The following is an 18,193-nucleotide window of genomic DNA, read 5'->3' on the forward strand; positions in this document are numbered from 1 at the left end:
CCCACCCCGGCCAAGAAAAAAATACATATAGTCCAAAAACTGTAATTGTCTTCAAAAAAAGACCAACATCAATCTGTAATATGATTAGCATGTAGAAAGGCTGTTATGAACACACGTTTCCAGTATGTTGGAATTGTCCAATGCGCAGCAAAACAATTGATGCCAGTAGTCATTGAGGCATAATGTGATTTGGCAAGCTGAGCGTTGCCATGAAGGCAAGGGAGCTGGAAATAGAAATTTTTTTTGAGCTTATTTTCTACATTTCCTGTTCGATGTGCATGCACCCACCTGGCCAATTAATCATTACATTTTTGTAAGCCTATTGATAATGGCCTTTGTAGTAGTAATTAATAACTGGATGATCAATTGTTGCATGCAATGGCCAGAGCTGCTTCTCCCCCTCCCCCCCCCCCCCCCCCCCTCAATGTGGATAATAGTTTCCATGCTGAACAATTTCCTACATGGTTGCAGCAAATGACCATTATAATGAAATGGCACAAAATGGAGAGCCAAACTAATTAAAATATTGTTGAATGCACACCATCGACTAAGCAGTGGTTTCAATTAAAAGGTTTGAAGAAGAGGAGCTTCTCTGTACTTTTACTGAAACATTACTAATTTTATTTGAGGGGGAGGACTTCCAGTTAAATGCACTAATTAGTTGCAGCCATCAGGCTCTTGTTTTTTTTTTTAATGAGATGTTATGGCTGTGTCTGGCTATCCCCTGCTGCTCACGCAAACACTTTGATTTTACTGGTTACTGCTTCTTGAAATATCTATCAATATTGAGCTAAGTTCCTTTGTGATAACCTCAAATTTATAATAGAGCACAGTGCTCCTGATATTTTTTCCCTTGACCACAGCAACCAAAAACGAGTTAACTTCCACAGATCTCTTGCTATAGAAAATAGGTGCAGGAGTAGGCCATTCGGACCTTCTAGCCTGCACCGCCATTCAATGAGTTCATGGCTGAACATGCAACTTCAGTACCCCATTCCTGCTTTCTCACCATACCCCTTGATCCCCCTAGTAGTAAGGACTTCAACTAACTCCTTTTTGAATATATTTAGTGAATTGGCCTCAACAACTTTCTGTGGTAGAGAATTCCACAGGCTCACCACTCTCTGGGTGAAGAAGTTTCTCCTCATCTTGGTCCTAAATGGCTTACCCCTTATCCTTGGACTCTGTCCCCTGGCTCTGGACTTCCCCAACATTGGGAACATTCTTCCTGCATCTAACCTGTCTAAACCCATCAGAATTTTAAACGTTTCTATGAGGTCCCCTCTCATTGTTCTGAACTCCAGTGAATACAAGCCCAGTTGATCCAGTCTTTCTTGATGGGTCAGTCCCGCCATCCCGGGAATCAGTCTGGTGAACCTTCGATGCACTCCCTCAATAGCAAGAATGTCCTTCCTCAGGTTAGGAGACCAAAACTGTACACAATACTCCATGTGTGGCCTCACTAAGGCCCTGTACAACTGTAGCAACACCTCCCTGCCCCTGTACTCAAATCCCCTCGCTATGAAGGCCAACATGCCATTTGCTTTCTTAACCGCCTGCTGTACCTGCATGCCAACCTTCAATGACTGATGAACCATGACACCCAGGTCTCGTTGCCCTCCCCTTTTCCTAATCTGTCACCATTCCGATAATAGTCTGTCTCTGTTTTTACCACCAAAGTGGATAACCTCACATTTATCCACATTATACTTCATCTGCCATGCATTTGCCCACTCACCTAACCTATCCAAGTCGCTCTGCAGCCTCACAGCATCCTCCTCGCAGCTCACACTGCCACCCAACTTAGTGTCATCCACAAATTTGGAGATACTACATTTAATCCCCTCGTCTAAATCATTAATGTACAGTGTAAACAGCTGGGGCCCCAGCACAGAACCTTGCAGTACCCCACTAGTCACTGCCTGCCATTCTGAAAAGTCCCCATTTTCTCCTACTCTTTGCTTCCTGTCTGACAACCAGTTCTCAATCCATGTCGGCACACTACCCCCAATCCCATGTGCTTTAACTTTTCACATTAATCTCTTGTGTGGGACCTTGTCGAAAGCCTTCTGAAAGTCCAAATATACCACATCAACTGGTTCTCCCTTGTCCACTCTACTGGAAACATCCTCAAAAATTCCAGAAGATTTGTCAAGCATGATTTCCCTTTCACAAATCCATGCTGACTTGGACCTATCATGTCCCCTCTTTCCAAATGCACTGCTATGACATCCTTAATAATTGATTCCATCATTTTACCCACTACTGATGTCAGGCTGACCGGTATATAATTCCCTGTTTTCTCTCCCTCCTTTTTTTAAAAAGTGGGGTTACATTGGCTACCCTCCACTCGATAGGAACTGATCCAGAGTCAATGGAATGTTGGAAAATGACTGTCAATGCATCCGCTATTTCCAAGGCCACCTCCTTAAGTACTCTGGGATGCAGTCCATCAGGCCCTGGGGATTTATCAGCCTTCAATCCCATCAATTTCCCCAACACAATTTCCCGACTTATAAGGATTTCCCTCAGTTCCTCCTCCTTACTAGACCCTCTGACCCCTTTTATATCCGGAAGGTTGTTTGTGTCCTCCTTAGTGAATACCGAACCAAAGTACTTGTTCAATTGGTCTGCCATTTCTTTGTTCCCCGTTATGACTTCCCCTGATTCTGACTGCAGGGGACCTACATTTGTCTTTACTAACCTTTTTCTCTTTACATATCTATAGAAACTTTTGCAATCCGTCTTAATGTTCTCTGCAAGCTTCTTCTCGTACTCCATTTTCCCTGCCCTAATCAAACACCTTGTCCTCCTCTGCTGAGTTCTAAATTTCTCCCAGTCCCTGGGTTCGCTGCTATTTCTGGCCAATTTGTATGCCACTTCCTTGGCTTTAATACTATCCCTAATTTCCCTTGATAGCCACGGTTGAGCCACCTTCCCTTTTTTATTTTTATGCCAGACAGGAATGTACAATTGTTGTAGTTCATCCATGCAGTCTCTAAATGTCTGCCATTGCCCATCCACAGTCAACCCCTTAAGTATCATTCGCCAATCTATCCTAGCCAATTCACGCCTCATACCTTCAAAGTTAGCCTTCTTTAAGTTCTGGACCTTGGTCTCTGAATTAACTGTTTCATTCTCCATCCTAATGCAGAATTCCACCATATTATGGTCACTCTTTCCCACAGGGCCTCGCACAACGAGATTGCTAATTAATCCTCTCATTACACAACACCCAGTCTAAGATGGCCTCCCCTCTAGTTGGGTCCTCGACATATTGGTCTAGAAAACCATCCCTTATGCACTCCAGGAAATCCTCCTCCACCGTATTGCTTCCAGTTTGGTTAGCCCAATCTATGTGCATATTAAAGTCACCCATTATAACTGCTGCACCTTTATTGCATGCACCCCTAATTTCCTGTTTGATGCTTTCCTCAACATCACTACTACTGTTTGGAGGTCTGTACACAACTCCCACTAATGTTTTTTGCCCTTTGGTGTTCTGCAGCTCTATCCATATAGATTCCACATCATCCAAGCTAATGTCCTTCCTAACTATTGCATTAATCTCCTCCTTAACCAGCAATGCTACCCCACCTCCTTTTCCTTTTATTCTATCCTTCCTGAATGTTGAATACCCCTGGATGTTGAGTTCCCAGCCATGATCATCCTGGAGCCACGTCTCTAATTCCAATCGCATCATATTTGTTAACATCTATTTGCAGTTAATTCATCCACCTTATTACGGATACTCCTTGCATTAAGACACAAAGCCTTCAGGCTTGTTTTTTTAACACCCTTTGTCCTTTTAGAATTTTGCTGTACCGTGGCCCTTTTTGTTCTTTGCCTTGGGTTTCTCTGCCCGCCACTTTTCCTCATCTCCTTTCTGTCTTTTGCTTTTGCCTCCTTTTTGTTTCCCCCTCTCCCTGCATTGGTTCCCATCCCCTGCCATATTAGTTTAACTCCTTGTTCACAATGTTCCGGAATCCGGATACCGGGCCGATCCATGGCGGGGTCATCTGGAATGCAGAATATGTTCCGAAATCCAGACCCGTCGCCAGACTCCTCCCTTGCTCAGCTGCCGCCTGGACTTGTCCTCCCGCTTGGCAATTTCCTTGCAATGGATACAAAATTATATGGAAACTGAGAGATTTTCCTCTGGGGGGGGATTCAGTGTCAATTACCTGTACAGGTCCTTCCATCCCCAGTATGTCTAGCCCTACATACACACTGGAAAGAGCCGGAGCTGTTGAAACAGGTGTTTCCGGATTTGGGATGTTGGAAAGACGTTCTGAAATATCCAGAACGGCCTTGGTTCTGAGGTTTCTGGATTTCGGGTGCTCTACCTTTACTGTCAACAGGGATTAACAAAACTAAATCAGTTGATGAGCTATTGTACTTGACTGCAGTGTTGGTAGAAATATGAGGCACAGCTAGATTCAAGACTGCACCTTTCCTGAGCTATTGTGTAATGTGTCTGTCTGATATTGGTGTAGGTTTACTGAAAGATAAACATCAAATGCTGTCCTGTATCATTATTGAAAATGGATTTATTTGAAGTCTCATACCTATTAGAGGTGGTATATTTAAATGCAAATAACTTTGTTTAAACATTTTTTTTTGTATCCCTTCACAGAATGCCAAGGTGCTTTTGTCATCTTCGGAAACCTTTGCCTCACCCACTGTCCTCCACACTATTACAATGTTTCAAGGACTTTAAATAAAACAGCGAGTGGGGTTCGTAGAAGTTTCACAGTGAATACCTGTGCTTCTTGCCATTCATCTTGCTATTCCTGCAATGGCTATTCTGTAAATAACTGCAAGACATGTCCTCCATTTTCAAATTATGATGACAATCGCCAGTCTTGTTCACTACCTATTTACCCAAGACGTTCCAATGTGAATGAAAGGAATGAGCAAAAGCATGGGATGTACAAAGTGGCCGTGATGGTCGCAATCCTCATTGGTGCACCTGTTGCCCTGATGTGTGGTATAACCTCATTGTCCTGGCTGATCTACCGTTTAAGTATTAGGCAGACAGTAATGGTAGCCACCTCACCCACTGGAGCCTCTGAAACAATGCAACTACAAGTACAGCGTGACACTACAGATGAGGGAACTGGAAGCAGCGAGACAGAATCCACGTACTTTATTACACGGTTGAACCAACAGCAGGATCATTAAAAAAAAAACTGATTAAAATGCAGATCCAGTAGTCATTATTTCAACCAATCACAGAATAGACCTACTGATTCATCTTTTTGCCTTTTAGTCTGGGTGAATGTAACTTCCAGTTCAACCTCACCAAAATAACTAATTAATTTTAGTCGAAATACCATTTTCAAGTTTCTAAAAGTACATGAATAGATTTTTGGAAGGCATCTTGATGCACTAACCTTGTCCATCTCCATGCCATGCCACAGTTATTAAACAGCTAGGTTTTGATGTAGATTATTCAAACTTGTACAAGGGAATATATCAGAGGATGTTTGAGACTTGTTCTTCCAGCAGACCATTTACTATTTACTCGTCCCAGTTTATCTCTTGAGGAAGCTGTGTAATCACACATCCAACTTCCAAGAATATAAAATGCTGAAATTTCTCCTGGAGGCTAATTAATTGAAAACTCCAGGATATAACTCTCTTTTTTAAAAATTTTTGTCTGTGTGGGTATAAACAATTGATCATAGTATAAAATGTTTACTTTTTTGGGGTGGGTGGGGTGCGATAAAGGAGGGAGGTGGAATGTCAAATCTCGCCACAGTTGGAGGTTGCTAATTTTGTAGTCTTAACTGTACAGGAAAAAAAGTTTACCCACGAGTACTTTTTTTTTTGGCCCAAATTTCCCCCCGCACTTTTTTTAATGGTGCTATCTCATGTCCAATATCACCAATGACAAATGAGTATCAGTCGAGGCAGAATTTTCTTTCCCACAGCTTCCTGTCTTTCCTCTTGTCTATGTAATTAATGCGCCAAAGGTACTGGCAGGAAACTAATTCAAACAAGTTGGATCTTGCTGCAAATTCTTCCAGCTAACTATAGTTATTATTATTTGGCAGAGTATAACGAGGCAATGCAAACTATGCCAGCTGTGTAACATTGGATTTAATACAATTGAATGGGCCAGAAATCCCTGTTTCTCCTCCTTCTCACGATTAAAAGAGAAAAGATGCACACTTACCTTTTGGTCGAATACCTGCCTGAGATCCCGGACTCGAGGCCTCCTCTTCTTGCGCAACGGAGCATGTTCACGTCGGGACATCCGCAGGAGTCACGTGGGCCTGGACACCCAATCACAAGTAAGTATTTTTTCCATTCATAGTAATAGGAGTTTCATAAATTCGAATCTCCTCTTACTATGAATGAGAAACACCCCCAAACACTACATAAAACATTTAAAAAAAACCTCACATAAATACACTATAGAAATTAAAGTTGATAGAAATGTTAAAGAAAAAAATTGATGCTTTTTAAAAAATGTTTTAATTATATTTTAAAAATATAGTGGGCAGGGTCTTTAAATGTTAAATTTATTTTTTATAATGTTTTTGTATGATTTTAAACTTAGCTGGCTTTTACAGGTATATGTGTCTGCTTTTATCAGCCACACGAGTTTTGAAGACATTGGCTGGGCAGGATATGCGTAAATCCTGCAATCTTGCCCTGGCAAAGGTCCTCTCTCCCGATCTGCGGATGATCTGTCAAGCCAGAAACTTGACCGATCGGAAAAACTGGTTTTCAGCGCATGCACATTGCGTGTCGAAAACCGGCTTTTCCACTGCCTTTCCAGGTCCTTAGCAACTTCGTACGGACCCAGGGAGCCCACGATTTCTGGACCAACATTTTGTGACAATGAATTGGCTCTAGCCCATTTATATAAATCTAATCATAGGCCGTCTTGCGAACGAGGATGACTTGCTTCCACACCAAAAGGGATGAGTTCACAGATGTTTCAATGAAGGACCCGATGTTCCAGTCCTGAACTCCAGGGGTGGAAGATGCCTGTGCATGGATTTTTTTTAACGTGTGGTGACCGTTGCACATCAGCCACCACACGGGCTTGACCGAGCTAGGCCTTTATCCAGTGGCAAGGATTAACCAGGACGAGTGGAGACCTGCTCTGCTGCACGGACCTAGTCCGCACACACATTGCAGTGTGGGCTGGCCCGTGCTGCCCCTGGACCCTTGGCTCTTCTGGGCCCCGGATCCTCATTTGCCGCCACACCGCTGTGCCTGGGCCCTGCTGATGTTCCAGCCCACGCTCTAACTGGCAACCTGGGCTTTGATTTCGTCAACCCAGTCGCCCACCTCAAAGTCGTTGCACACTTGGGACAACTGGTGCTGGAAGCTGTAGTCATCATCATAGGCAGTCGCTTGCAATCGAGGAACACTTCCACTCATTAAAAATGAGTTATTGGACTATTCAGCCACCCAAGAAAATAACCACAGTGCCTGTCACAGGTGGGACAGACAGTCGTTGAGGGAAAGGGTGGGTGGTACTGGTTTGCTGCCTGCACTTGGTTTTTGCATGCTCTCGGCGATGCGACTCGAGGTGCTTGGCGTCCTCCTGGCTGCATTTCCTCCACTTAGGGCGCTCTTTGGCCAGGGATTCCCAGGTGTCGGTGGGGATGTTGCACTTTATCTGTGGCAAGGGTTAACCAGGACGATTGGAGACCTGCTCTGCTGCACGGAAGCTGTAGTAACATGGAAAATAGGAGCAGTAGTAGGCCATTCGGCCCTTCGAGTCTGCACCGCCGTTCAATATGATCACGGCTGATCCACTATCTCAACACCATATTCCTGCTTTTTCCCCATACCCCTTGATGCCTTTTGTTTCTAGAAATCTTATCTATCTCCCTCTTAAATATATTCAGTGACTTGACCTCCACAGCCTTCTGTGGTAGAGAATTTCACAGGTTCACCACCCTCCTGAGTGAAAAAATTTCTCCTCCATCTCTGTCCTAAATTTCCTACCCTGTATCCTGAGATTGTGACCCCCTTAGAAACATAGAACATAGAAGGAGGCCATTTTGGCCCATCGTGTCTGTGCCGGCCGGCAAAGGGCTACCCGCCCCTTGGTCAGCAGCCCTGAAGGTTACATATAAACCTATGAACAATGACGTAAAGGCAAAAAACACCCAGCCCAACCAGTCTGCCTCACACAACTGCGACACCCCTTATACCGAAACATTTTACACTCCACCCCAACCAGAGCCATGTGCTCTCCTGGGATAGGTAAAAACCAGATTTTAAAAACCCAGGCCAATTTAGGGAGAAAAAAATCTGGGAAAATTCCTCTGACCGATCCAGGCGATCGACACTAGTCCAGGAGATCACTCTGGCTGTATTCTATTCCCTGCAGTACTTAACATTATATCTGCTCCTTCCAACAAAAGGTCATCCAGTCTAATCCCAATTACCAGCTCGAGGTCTGTAACCCTGCAGGTTACTGCACTTTAAGTGCCCATCCAACTGTCTCTTAAAAGTGCTGAGGGTTTCTGCATCCATCACTCTTCCAGGCAGCGAGTTCTAGATCCCCACAACCCTCTGCATAAAGAAGCCCTCCCTCAAATCCCCTCTAAACCTTCCACCAGCCACCTCAAAACTATGCCCCCTCGTAATAGATCCCTCTACCAATGGAAATAGACGCTTACTATCCACTATGTCCAGACCCCTCAATATTTTGTACACCTCAATGAGGTCTCCTCTCAACCTCCTCTGTTCCAATGAGAACAAACCCAGCCTATCCAATCTGTCCTCATAACTAAGATTCTACATTCCAAGCAGCATCCTAGTAAATCTCCTCTACACTCTCTCTAGTGCAATTACATCCTTCCTATAAACAGTGACCAGAACTGCCACAGTACTCCAGCTGTGGCCTAACCAAAGTATTATACAATTTAAGCATAATCTCCCTGCTCTTTTATATTCTATGCCTTGGCCAATAAAGGTAAGTATTTTGTATGCCACCTTAACCACCTGGCCGCCTACTTTCAGGGAATCTGTGGACCAATGGTGGAGCTTTGGAGGTGTGGCCTATTCACTTGGAGCCTGGAGCAGTGAGAAGGAGCTTGCTGTTGTTGCTCCTGCCTGGGAGGCCTTGAGTGAGCCCTGTGAAACAGCCCAGGAAGAGGAGGAAGGAGCTTTCTACAATTCCAATCCATCCAGAGGGAGAGGAGGAGAGCGGAAAATTCAACAACCTTTAATACTGCTGCAGAGAGTTGGAGAGAGGGGGAAAAAGATCAACAACTATCCAGTGTGGAAGGAGGGAGAAACTTCATCAACCAAAGGTGGGTGTGTTTTGGTGCATTCCCCTAAAGACTTTGTTATATCGGTGGGGGGAGGAAAGATGACTTGCTAGAGGGCCGGAACATCGCGGGGGGTGTGTGTGTGTGTGGGGGGGTCTTGCTAGCAGCTAGGCCCCACACACCATTGAAGCACCCCTCCCCCATTGCCTAGCCTGGGATAGCTGGAGCTACCTGGCTGAAGAATCATTAATTACCCTATTTAACATCGTTGGGAATGTGTGCCTGGGTGGCTCCAGCTGCCCCAGGTGAAGACATCTTCTCCCCCCACCCAAAGACCATCTACAAAGGCTGTGTTTGTTTTGCCATCATCTGGGGTGTGCACCCCAAGAAAAACACCCACCCATCGCTGTGAGGGGAGACCTGCCCTCACAGCTTCCCTCTTTCCCACCCCCCTCTCTCTCTCTCTCTGTCTCTCCCCTCTCTCTCTCTGAGAGCCCGTTTCCTCCTAATTGAAAAACCAATTAAGACAACTGAGCAGAGGGAGCAAAGCCCCTCCCCAATTGTCAATTAGGGGAGAGGTGTGCCTCTTTTAGAGCTCCCTCTGTTCAAACACCAACAAGGCCATTTAAGACCATTTAAGGCCTGTGACTTTGGGGTGGGTGTAGCCCTTAAAGGGACCCCGTGATGGTGACCCCATCCACGCCGGTGGCAGGGCCAGCTAAGACGTACGCGCAGGCAGCGTCCACATCCACGGTGCCTCCTGCTGCCCTGCCACCGTTCAGACTTATAACAAAAAAACACAGGGTCAAGAGCTACACTCACCCCACAATGAGCATCGAGGAGTGCGTGTGGGCGATGGCTGGGGTAGTCGGCCCCTCGGCCATTGTCGCAGCCTCCAAGATGTCTGGGAAGGCTGTATTCTTCCTGGGTCGGATTGGGCGGTGTCCCTGGCTCTTGAAAAGGGGCTCACGGTGGGCGGGACGTTCCTGCCGGTGGACCCTCTCGAGGCCACCGCGCAGAGGGTCATCCTTTCTAAGTCCCGTCCTTTGTTCCCGCTGAGCTCCTCCTCCCTCACCTACACCAACTGGGGGAGGTAAGGTCAGGGATCAACCCCATACCGCTCGGCCTCGGAGAGCAGCCTGCGCCACGTGTTCTCCTTCCGCCGCCAGCTCTTTGTCCGGCTGGCGGGGGAGGAGACGATGGAGGGATCATTTAATGTGGTGCACGAGGGGACTGCCTACCGCGTCTTCTGGATGTCGGACGGCGTGCGGTGCCATGCCTGTAGGGAGGTGGGGCATGTTTGTAAGAACTGCCCCGCCTCCAAGGCCGCCAAACCACCGAGGGCAGCCAAGGCTGGCGCCGGCACCGCCGCCACCCCTCCCCCTAGTAGCGGCCGCGTGCCGGGAGCTGTGGGTGCGCGGGCATCGTCGGGGGCCTTTGTTTTTACGGCCTCCGGCGGGGGGGAGGGAGAGCGTCCGATCGGAAAGAAGGCGCGGAGGAAGGCGAAACATCTCGAGGCGGGTCCCCTCAGTGTGGCAGACAATTTGATCACCGCGCTCAGCCCAACCCTGTCACCGGCGAGTGCGGGGTGCCCTGAGCCCGAGCCCTTGACCAATATCACCGAGGGGCTTGGGCGCGGGCAAGATAAGAAAAAGGGAGGAGTGGAGCGGGAGGCCTCGGCAGACATGGAGGTCTCCCTGCCTCCGCGCCCCCCCCCCCCAGGAACAAAAGGAGGCACCGCTCCAATGAGGCGGAGGGGGAACAACATCCCTCCGCGGAGGAGTCGGTGCCCGCTGCGTGTCCCGCGTCCCCCACCAGCGCCCCCAAACTGCGCCGTTGGCGAGAGGAGTCTGTCCCCGGGGAGGGTGAGACAGTCGAGGCTGCCCAGCCTCTGTCTCCCGGGGATGGCGTGGAAGATCTGCCTGTCGTGGGGGGCGTGGGGCCAGCGGAGGAATGCGTAGCCGCCGGGTCGAGCGTCCCGGGGACTGAGGCGGGCGGGGCCGAAAAGGCCGAACCTGAGCCCGCCCAGCTATTAACCAACTTCCCCCGGGAGTCGCTCGGCCCGGAAGAAACAAAATATGTTAACAATTTTAATGATTCTGTACACGCTGGGCTGGGGGGGTGGCAGCGGGGAGGGGGAAGAACAACAACCCTCGCCCCCTACTTTGGAGCTGGGGTACTTGGAGGACCTGGAACATTTCTTTGACCAGGTCTCTCCGCGTTCCCCGGCTCCTGGGGCGGAGGAGGAACCCCTCCCGCTGTCGCTTCCTGACCCAGCACCGTTTTTAAAAGAGCCCAGTGGGGACTCCTCTGCCGACGATCCTGGGGGTGGGATCGGGACAGAGCCAGGGCCGGATGGAGTGGCCGGGCCGTTTGCCATACCTCGTGCGGTCGACGGGCCGGCTGCTGGCGGCGACCTCCCGGAGGTGGACGGGGGCTCGGTGGGGGACGAGGGAGAAGATCTCGAGTCCATCGCCAGTGAGGCGGTGGATCTCCTTGTGCCCGCCGCTGAGTCCCCTCTCATTCCTGCAAAGGAACTCCGGGACTTTTTGGTCCAGAGCCAGGGTCACCGCAATCGAGCCCATCTGGCCCTGGAAAGATGGTCCGAGCCGGGGCTGCTCGTCGCGTCCGTCCGCGCCGCCGCTAAAACCATGGCCGCGGGCGGGCCCTTATCAAAGGCGCAAGGTTTGAGCTGCGCCGGCTCAAAAGGTTCCTCGCTGGGCTGCTGAAGGAGTGGAGGTCAACAAACGACTCCACTCCCCCGCCCCCCCTCCCCCACAATAGGTTAGGTAGAGGTTGCACTATGCTTTTGTCATGAAGATAACCATAGCCAGCCTCAACATCAACGGCGGCAGAGAGGCACGCCGTAGATTTAACAATTTTTCACTCCTGCGGGAGGGGAAATATGCGGTGTGCTTCCTGCAAGAAACCCACACCGTTCCGGGAGACGAAGCCACGTGGCTCCTGGAATGGCAAGGAGAGGTCTGCATGAGCCACCTCACTACCACTTCTTGTGGGGTGGCCATCTTGTTGGCCTCGCATTTTCAGCCGGAGATCTTGGGGGTCGAGGAGCCCGTGCCAGGCCGCTTGCTGCACGTCACGGTTCGCCTGGGGGACGTGCCACTCCATCTCGTGAACGAGTACGCCCCTCAGCCCGGACCGCAGCAAAAGCGCTTCTTCGAAGAGGTGTCCGCTCTTCTTGGCTCCTTCAACGTCGGCTACTGCATTGTCCTCTGGAGGGACCGCTCCGGTGCCCCGCAGAGCATGACTGCGATGGAGAAGTTGAGGGACCTGGTCGGGTCCTTCGACTTGGTGGACGTCTGGTGAAATCTCCATCCCGACTCCAGCGCCTTTACTTGGGTGAGGCCTGGAGTAGGATGGTCCAGAGTCGACCGCCTTTACGTGTCTCGGGCGTACGTTTCCTGCGTCCCGGCGGCCTCCATGCGACCGGTGCCGTGTTCGGACCACCACCTGGTGTGGGCGGAGCTCGCTTCGCTCCGCGCGAGGACGGGGTCCGCGTACTGGCACTTTAACAACCGGCTGCTGGAGGACGAGCGGTTCCAGGACTCGTTCCGTCGTTTCTGGGCCGACTGGAGAAGGATGCAGGGAGGCTTCCCCTCCTTGAGGCTATGGTGGGACGTGAGCAAGGCTCACGTCCGCGTCTTCTGTCAAGAGTACGCGAGGGGGTCGACCAAGAGGTGGGCGGCCAGGGTCTGGGCGCCTAGAAAAAGAGGTGCTCGACCTGGAGTCCCGTCTTGGTCAAGTCGTCGAGGACCCGGCCCTGCGGATGGTGTACGAAGCGAAGAAGGCCGCGCTGAAGGACCTGCAGCTCGTCGGGTCCCGAGGCGCGTTCGTGAGGTCGCGGATCCGGTTCCTGCGGGATCTGGACCGCGGCTCCCCCTTCTCGCTGGAAAAAAGTGTCCGTAAGCAGCTCTTGACGCTGCTGGCCGACGATGGCTCTCTCGTCTCGGATCCGGAGGGCGTCAACAACAGGGCCCGTGAATATTACGGGGCTCTGTTCTCTCCGGAGCCGTCCAGTGAGGAAGTGCGTAGAGTTTTGTGGGAGGACCTGCCGAAAATCTGGAAGCTCCGCTAAGCCTGGCGGAGCTGACCGGTGCCCTCGCCCGGCTCTCGAGGGGAAAAGCCCCGGGGCTGGACGGGCTGACCGTGGAGTTCCACAGGGCGTCCTGGGGGGCGACTACGCGCGGGTCCTGGGGGAAAGTCTGGCGACCGGGGAGATGCCCCTCTCTTGGCGCAGGGCAATCATCGTCCTGCTGCCTAAGAAGGGCGATCTCCACCTCCTTAAGAACTGGCGCCCGGTCTCCCTCCTCAGCACGGACTACAAAATCTTCGCCAGGGCGATGTCTGCTCGCCTTGGCAACGTGCTGGACCACATGATCCACCCCGACCAGTCCTACACGGTCCCGAGCCGGACAATCCACGATAATATCCATCTGGTCCGGGACCTCATCCATCATTCCCAGGAGGCTGGTCTGTCGGTCGCCTTCCTATCTCTCGACCAAGAGAAGGCGTTCGACAGGGTGGATCACGACTACCTGTTCGGGACTCTGCGCGCTTTCGGGTTCGGGACGCATTTCATCGCCCGGATCCGACTTTTGTACGCCGCCGCGGAGTGTCTGATAAAGTTTAACGGGTCCTTGACGGCGCCCCTTCGCTTTGGGAGAGGGGTGCGCCAGGGATGCCCCATGTCCGGCCAGTTATATGCCATCTGCGTGGAGCCTTTCCTGCGCCTCCTGCGGACGAGGTTGACGGGACTGGCTCTGCAAGGGCCGGGCGTGGAGCTTGTCCTCTCGGCTTACGCCGATGACGTGCTCCTCGCGGTAGAAGATCCCGCTGACCATGCGTGAGTGCCAGGAGATTTACTCGGCCGCATCCTCCGCCAGGATCAACTGGGAGAAATGTTCCGGACTCCTGGTGGGTCAGTGGCGGGTGGACTCCCTGCTGGAGGAGCTCAGGCCTTTTGCCTGGAGCACGACCCATCTCCTCTATCTGGGAGTCTACCTTAGCCCCGACGAGGAAGCCTGGCCGGCGAACTGGCAAGAGCTGTGGAGGCCAAGGTCACCGCTCGCCTAGGGCGCTGGACAGGACTGCTCCGAGTGCTATCCTACAGGGGTTGAGTGCTAGTCATAAACCAACTGGTGGCCGCCATGTTGTGGTACCGGCTGGTCACTTTGACCCCTCCCCCTGCGTTTGTCACCAAGATACAGAAGAAGCTGATGGACTTCTTCTGGAACAACAGGAAGCACTGGGTCTCTGCCGCGGTCTTGAGTCTCCCGCTTGGGGAGGGCGGTCAGTCGTTGGTGTGCGTCAGCACCCAGCTCGCGACTTTCCATCTTCAGACCCTGCAGAGATACCTTTACGTCGAGCCCCCTCCTAGGTGGCGTGCTCTGGCGACGTATTTCTTCCGCCAGCAACACGGCCTCAACAACGACATGCAGCTCCTGTTTGTGAGCTTGGGGGGGCGTCAGGACCGCCTTCCAGGAGCTGCCTGTCTTTTACAAGGAACTCACCAGGGTCTGGAATAAAGTCTCCACCAAGCGCAGCTCTCCACCGGCTGGAGTGGCGGCTGTCCTGCAGGAGCCGCTGCTCGGGAATCCGTACCTCCACGACCGAGGTTTTAGGTGGCGGTTGGACGAGAGGGCTGTGGCTGGTGAGGTGACCAGGGTCAGGGACCTGCTCGATGGTGGAGGAGCGGGCTGGATGGCGCCAGACACGCTGGCGTGGGGCCTAAATTCCGCCAACGTCCGCCGCGCGGCCGATGCCATCGAGTTGCTAAAAACAGCTCTGGGCCCTGACTCCGTTAGGTGCATCGAGGAGGCTCAAGCACGTGGGGAGATCCCGTCCGAACTGACCCCCGTCCGGACGGAATTCCTCATCGACGCCAAACCCCGGAACCTCCCTCGGGAGCCGGCTCCTCACAACTTGAGCCGCCTCGAGGAAATCCCCTCCGTGCCTTTCAGTTCCGCGCGGAGGGGTTTCCTGTACGGGCTGCTCCAGCACACTCTCAACTTTGCCATCCTCGCCTGCCGTCCGGACACGCCATGGCGTACCATCTTGCTGTCCAGAGGAGGTGGGGGTCCCCGATGGAGGGCACCCTACGCGGGAGTCCTCCCAGTATTTATCGGAGACTTGGCCTGGAGGGTGGTGCACGGAGCAGTGCCGTGCAATAAATTTTTAAGCCGGTTCACGGGCTCCCAGGCCGCCTGCAATTTCTGCGGTCTGGAAGAGTCCGTGTTCCATGTTTTTATTGAATGCATGAGGTTGCAGCCCCTGTTTATTATTTAAAGGGGCTGCTCCTGAAATTCTGGCTGCACTTCAGTCCCACACTCCTGATCTTTGGGCACCCTGTGCGGAGGGGAGCGGGTAGGTCCGAGGGCCTCCTCGTAGGACTGCTCCTGGGCACGGCCAAGGGTGCCATCAGCCGGTCCAGGCAGCGGGCGGTCGAGAGGGTCGTTCAACCTGACTGCCTGCCTCTCTTCCGCGCGTACATCCGCGCCAGGGTGTCCTTGGAGATGGAGCACGCGGTGTCCACTGGTACGCTCGCGGCCTTCCGCGAGAGGTGGGCACCGGAGGGACTGGAGTGCATCATCACGCCCGGCAACCAAATTTTAATTTGATTTTTATGTTTTAAAGTTTAATTTGTTTTAATTGCTGGTGTTTTTACTGTTCCCCTCCCCTTTTATAGGGGGCACTTGGAGAAAAAAAAAAATATGATTTTAGTGCCCAAAAAAACACAAAAAAAAACACCAAGTAAATGTTTGGTGTGCCCCCCAGATCAGGGGGACACGATTTAAGGATTAATGTTTTAGTTTCCTCCCAAAAAAGTTCTGTTGACAAGCATTCCAAGGTCCCTTTGTTCATCTATGCTATTAAGTGGCCTACTGCTTAATGAGTATACCCTTTCCTCATTAGCTTTCCAATAGTGCATCACCTCATGCTTCTCTGAATTAAATTCCATTTGCCACTGCTCTGCCCACCTGACCAGTAGATTGATATCCTCCTGCAGCCCATGACTTTCCTTTTCATTATCAACCACGCAGCCAATGTTAGTGTTGTCTGCAAACTTCTTAATCATACTCCCAATATTCAAATCTAGATCATTGATTCATACCACAAAAAGCAAGGGACCAGTACTGAGCCCTGCGGAACCCCACTGGAAACATCCTTCCAGTCACAAAAACATCCATCAATCATTATCCTTTACCCCCAAGCCAATTTTGGATTCAACTTGCCACTTTGCCCTGTATCCCATGGGCTTTAACCTCCGTGACCAGTCTACCATGTGGGACCTTATCAAAAGCCTTGCTAAAGTCCATATATACTACATCGTACGCACTACCCTCATCGACCCTCTTGGTTACCTCCTCAAAAAATTCAATCAGGTTAGTCAAACACGACCTCTCCTTAACAAATCCGTGCTGACTGTCCCTAATTCATCCCTGCCTTTCCAAATGCACCTTTGTTCTAGACTTCCGAACCAGGAGGAAACATCCTCCCCGTGTCCAGTCTATCCAACCCCGTCAGAATTTTATACGTTTCAAGTATAATTATTTAGTTTAAAGCCCTAGTGGGCATGCTCCAGCTCTTTAGTATAGTATTAGGCAGTCCCTCGTAGTGCGGCTGACTTGCTTCCACACCAAAAAGGGATGAGTTCACAGGTGTTTCAATGAGGGACCTGACATTCTAGCTCCCGAACTACACGTTGAAGGGTGGAAGATGCCTGTGCGTGGATTCTTTTAACGTGGGGTGGCCGTTGCACACCAGCCACCACACGGGCTCGACAGAGCTCGGTCTTGATCCAGTGGCAAGTGTTAACCAAGACGACTGGAGACCAAGCTCTGCTGCACGGACCTAGTGCGCACACGTATCGCAGTGTGGGCTGGCCCGTGCTGCCCCTGGGGCCCCAGCTCTTTACACACCCTACCTTTCCTACTGTGCCGGTAAAGGAAACGTCACTTCCTGTTGAGCCCCTGGTTACGGAAAAGCGCCGGTTGGAGTCCGTTCCCATAGCAACAGAGGGCTCTCCGTGGCACCGTTCCTCGGGCCGGCATGGATTCAGGCTACCTGCGGGTTGTTTTGGGCGAGTGTCTCACCGAAGGCCTGGCGGTGCTGGCGGAGTATCGGCCAATGGACCCCATTGAATACCTGGCCTACTGGCTGCACACCTACAGACACAGCCTGGACCTCCAGCATGGGGGCGAGCTGGGCACAGGGACCGAAGCAGCAACGCAGGAGCAATTGCAGGCTGAGCTGGAGGAGATTCAGGCGGCCTACAAGTTGAAGCTGGACGCAGAGAATGCGGAGCTTGAGCACCAGCGGCTTCAGGTATTGGTCGCAACCGAAGCAGCAGCAGCAAGCGAAGGGAAGCTTGGAGCGGGGTTGTTGACAGCACAGTCGGCTGAGGGCGTGCTTCTCAAAAATCCGTCTGCATTAGTACCACCGGAGTGGATCGGGAAACCCGAACTTGAAACTGTGGAGGAGAAAGATGAAACTTCTCACAATGAACGAAACGGTCGGCATTCTCACAAATCGTCAACAGCCAGTGAAGGGCACTCTCCCGAACATCCTGAGCGGGAGTCCTAGAAACATTCATAGTTTCACACTCGCATTAAACTACAGGATGTAATGATCAGCTGTCTGAAACTCAACATTGTTAAAAGTATAAAACTACACTTGCATCGAGTGAAACCTCATTATTATGAACTTCTCATTTACAATATCATTCCTATTCTCAATGAAAAACCATCATAGGCACTAGAGGAACTCAAAACGAGATAACGGAGCACTTGACTACTTTAGGGATGCAGGTTGAAATATTGTCCTTTCTGCTCTGGGACCTGGGTTTCATTCCAACCTAGACTGCTGGGCTGTAAGTCTTCTCCCTCTGACTATAAGCAAAAATGTTTTCGAAAAGGTACCAGTTT

The 18,193-nt window shown here is 51.0% G+C and overlaps 2 protein-coding genes across 4 annotated transcripts in view; both read left to right on the forward strand.

Annotated features, from left to right (window-relative positions):
• Positions 1 to 5,187, forward strand: part of LOC139228559 (proprotein convertase subtilisin/kexin type 4-like) — a 38,636-nt gene extending 33,449 nt beyond the window's left edge. For all 3 annotated transcript variants that reach the window (XM_070859672.1, XM_070859674.1, XM_070859675.1), the window contains one exon: positions 4,637 to 5,187. In XM_070859672.1, the coding sequence (XP_070715773.1) occupies positions 4,637 to 5,184 (548 nt within the window). In that variant the 3' untranslated portion in view covers positions 5,185 to 5,187. The remainder of the gene's footprint in view (positions 1 to 4,636) is intronic.
• Positions 5,188 to 17,243: 12,056 nt separating this feature from the next.
• LOC139228560 (DPY30 domain-containing protein 1-like) lies at positions 17,244 to 17,939 on the forward strand. The gene has a single exon (XM_070859676.1). The coding sequence runs from the start codon at positions 17,319 to 17,321 to the stop codon at positions 17,850 to 17,852; it is 534 nt and encodes a 177-aa protein (XP_070715777.1). The 5' UTR covers positions 17,244 to 17,318; the 3' UTR covers positions 17,853 to 17,939.
• The last annotated feature ends 254 nt before the right edge of the window (positions 17,940 to 18,193 follow it).

Source organism: Pristiophorus japonicus, chromosome 18, assembly GCF_044704955.1.
Source record: "Pristiophorus japonicus isolate sPriJap1 chromosome 18, sPriJap1.hap1, whole genome shotgun sequence".
Classification (NCBI taxonomy): domain Eukaryota; kingdom Metazoa; phylum Chordata; class Chondrichthyes; family Pristiophoridae; genus Pristiophorus; species Pristiophorus japonicus.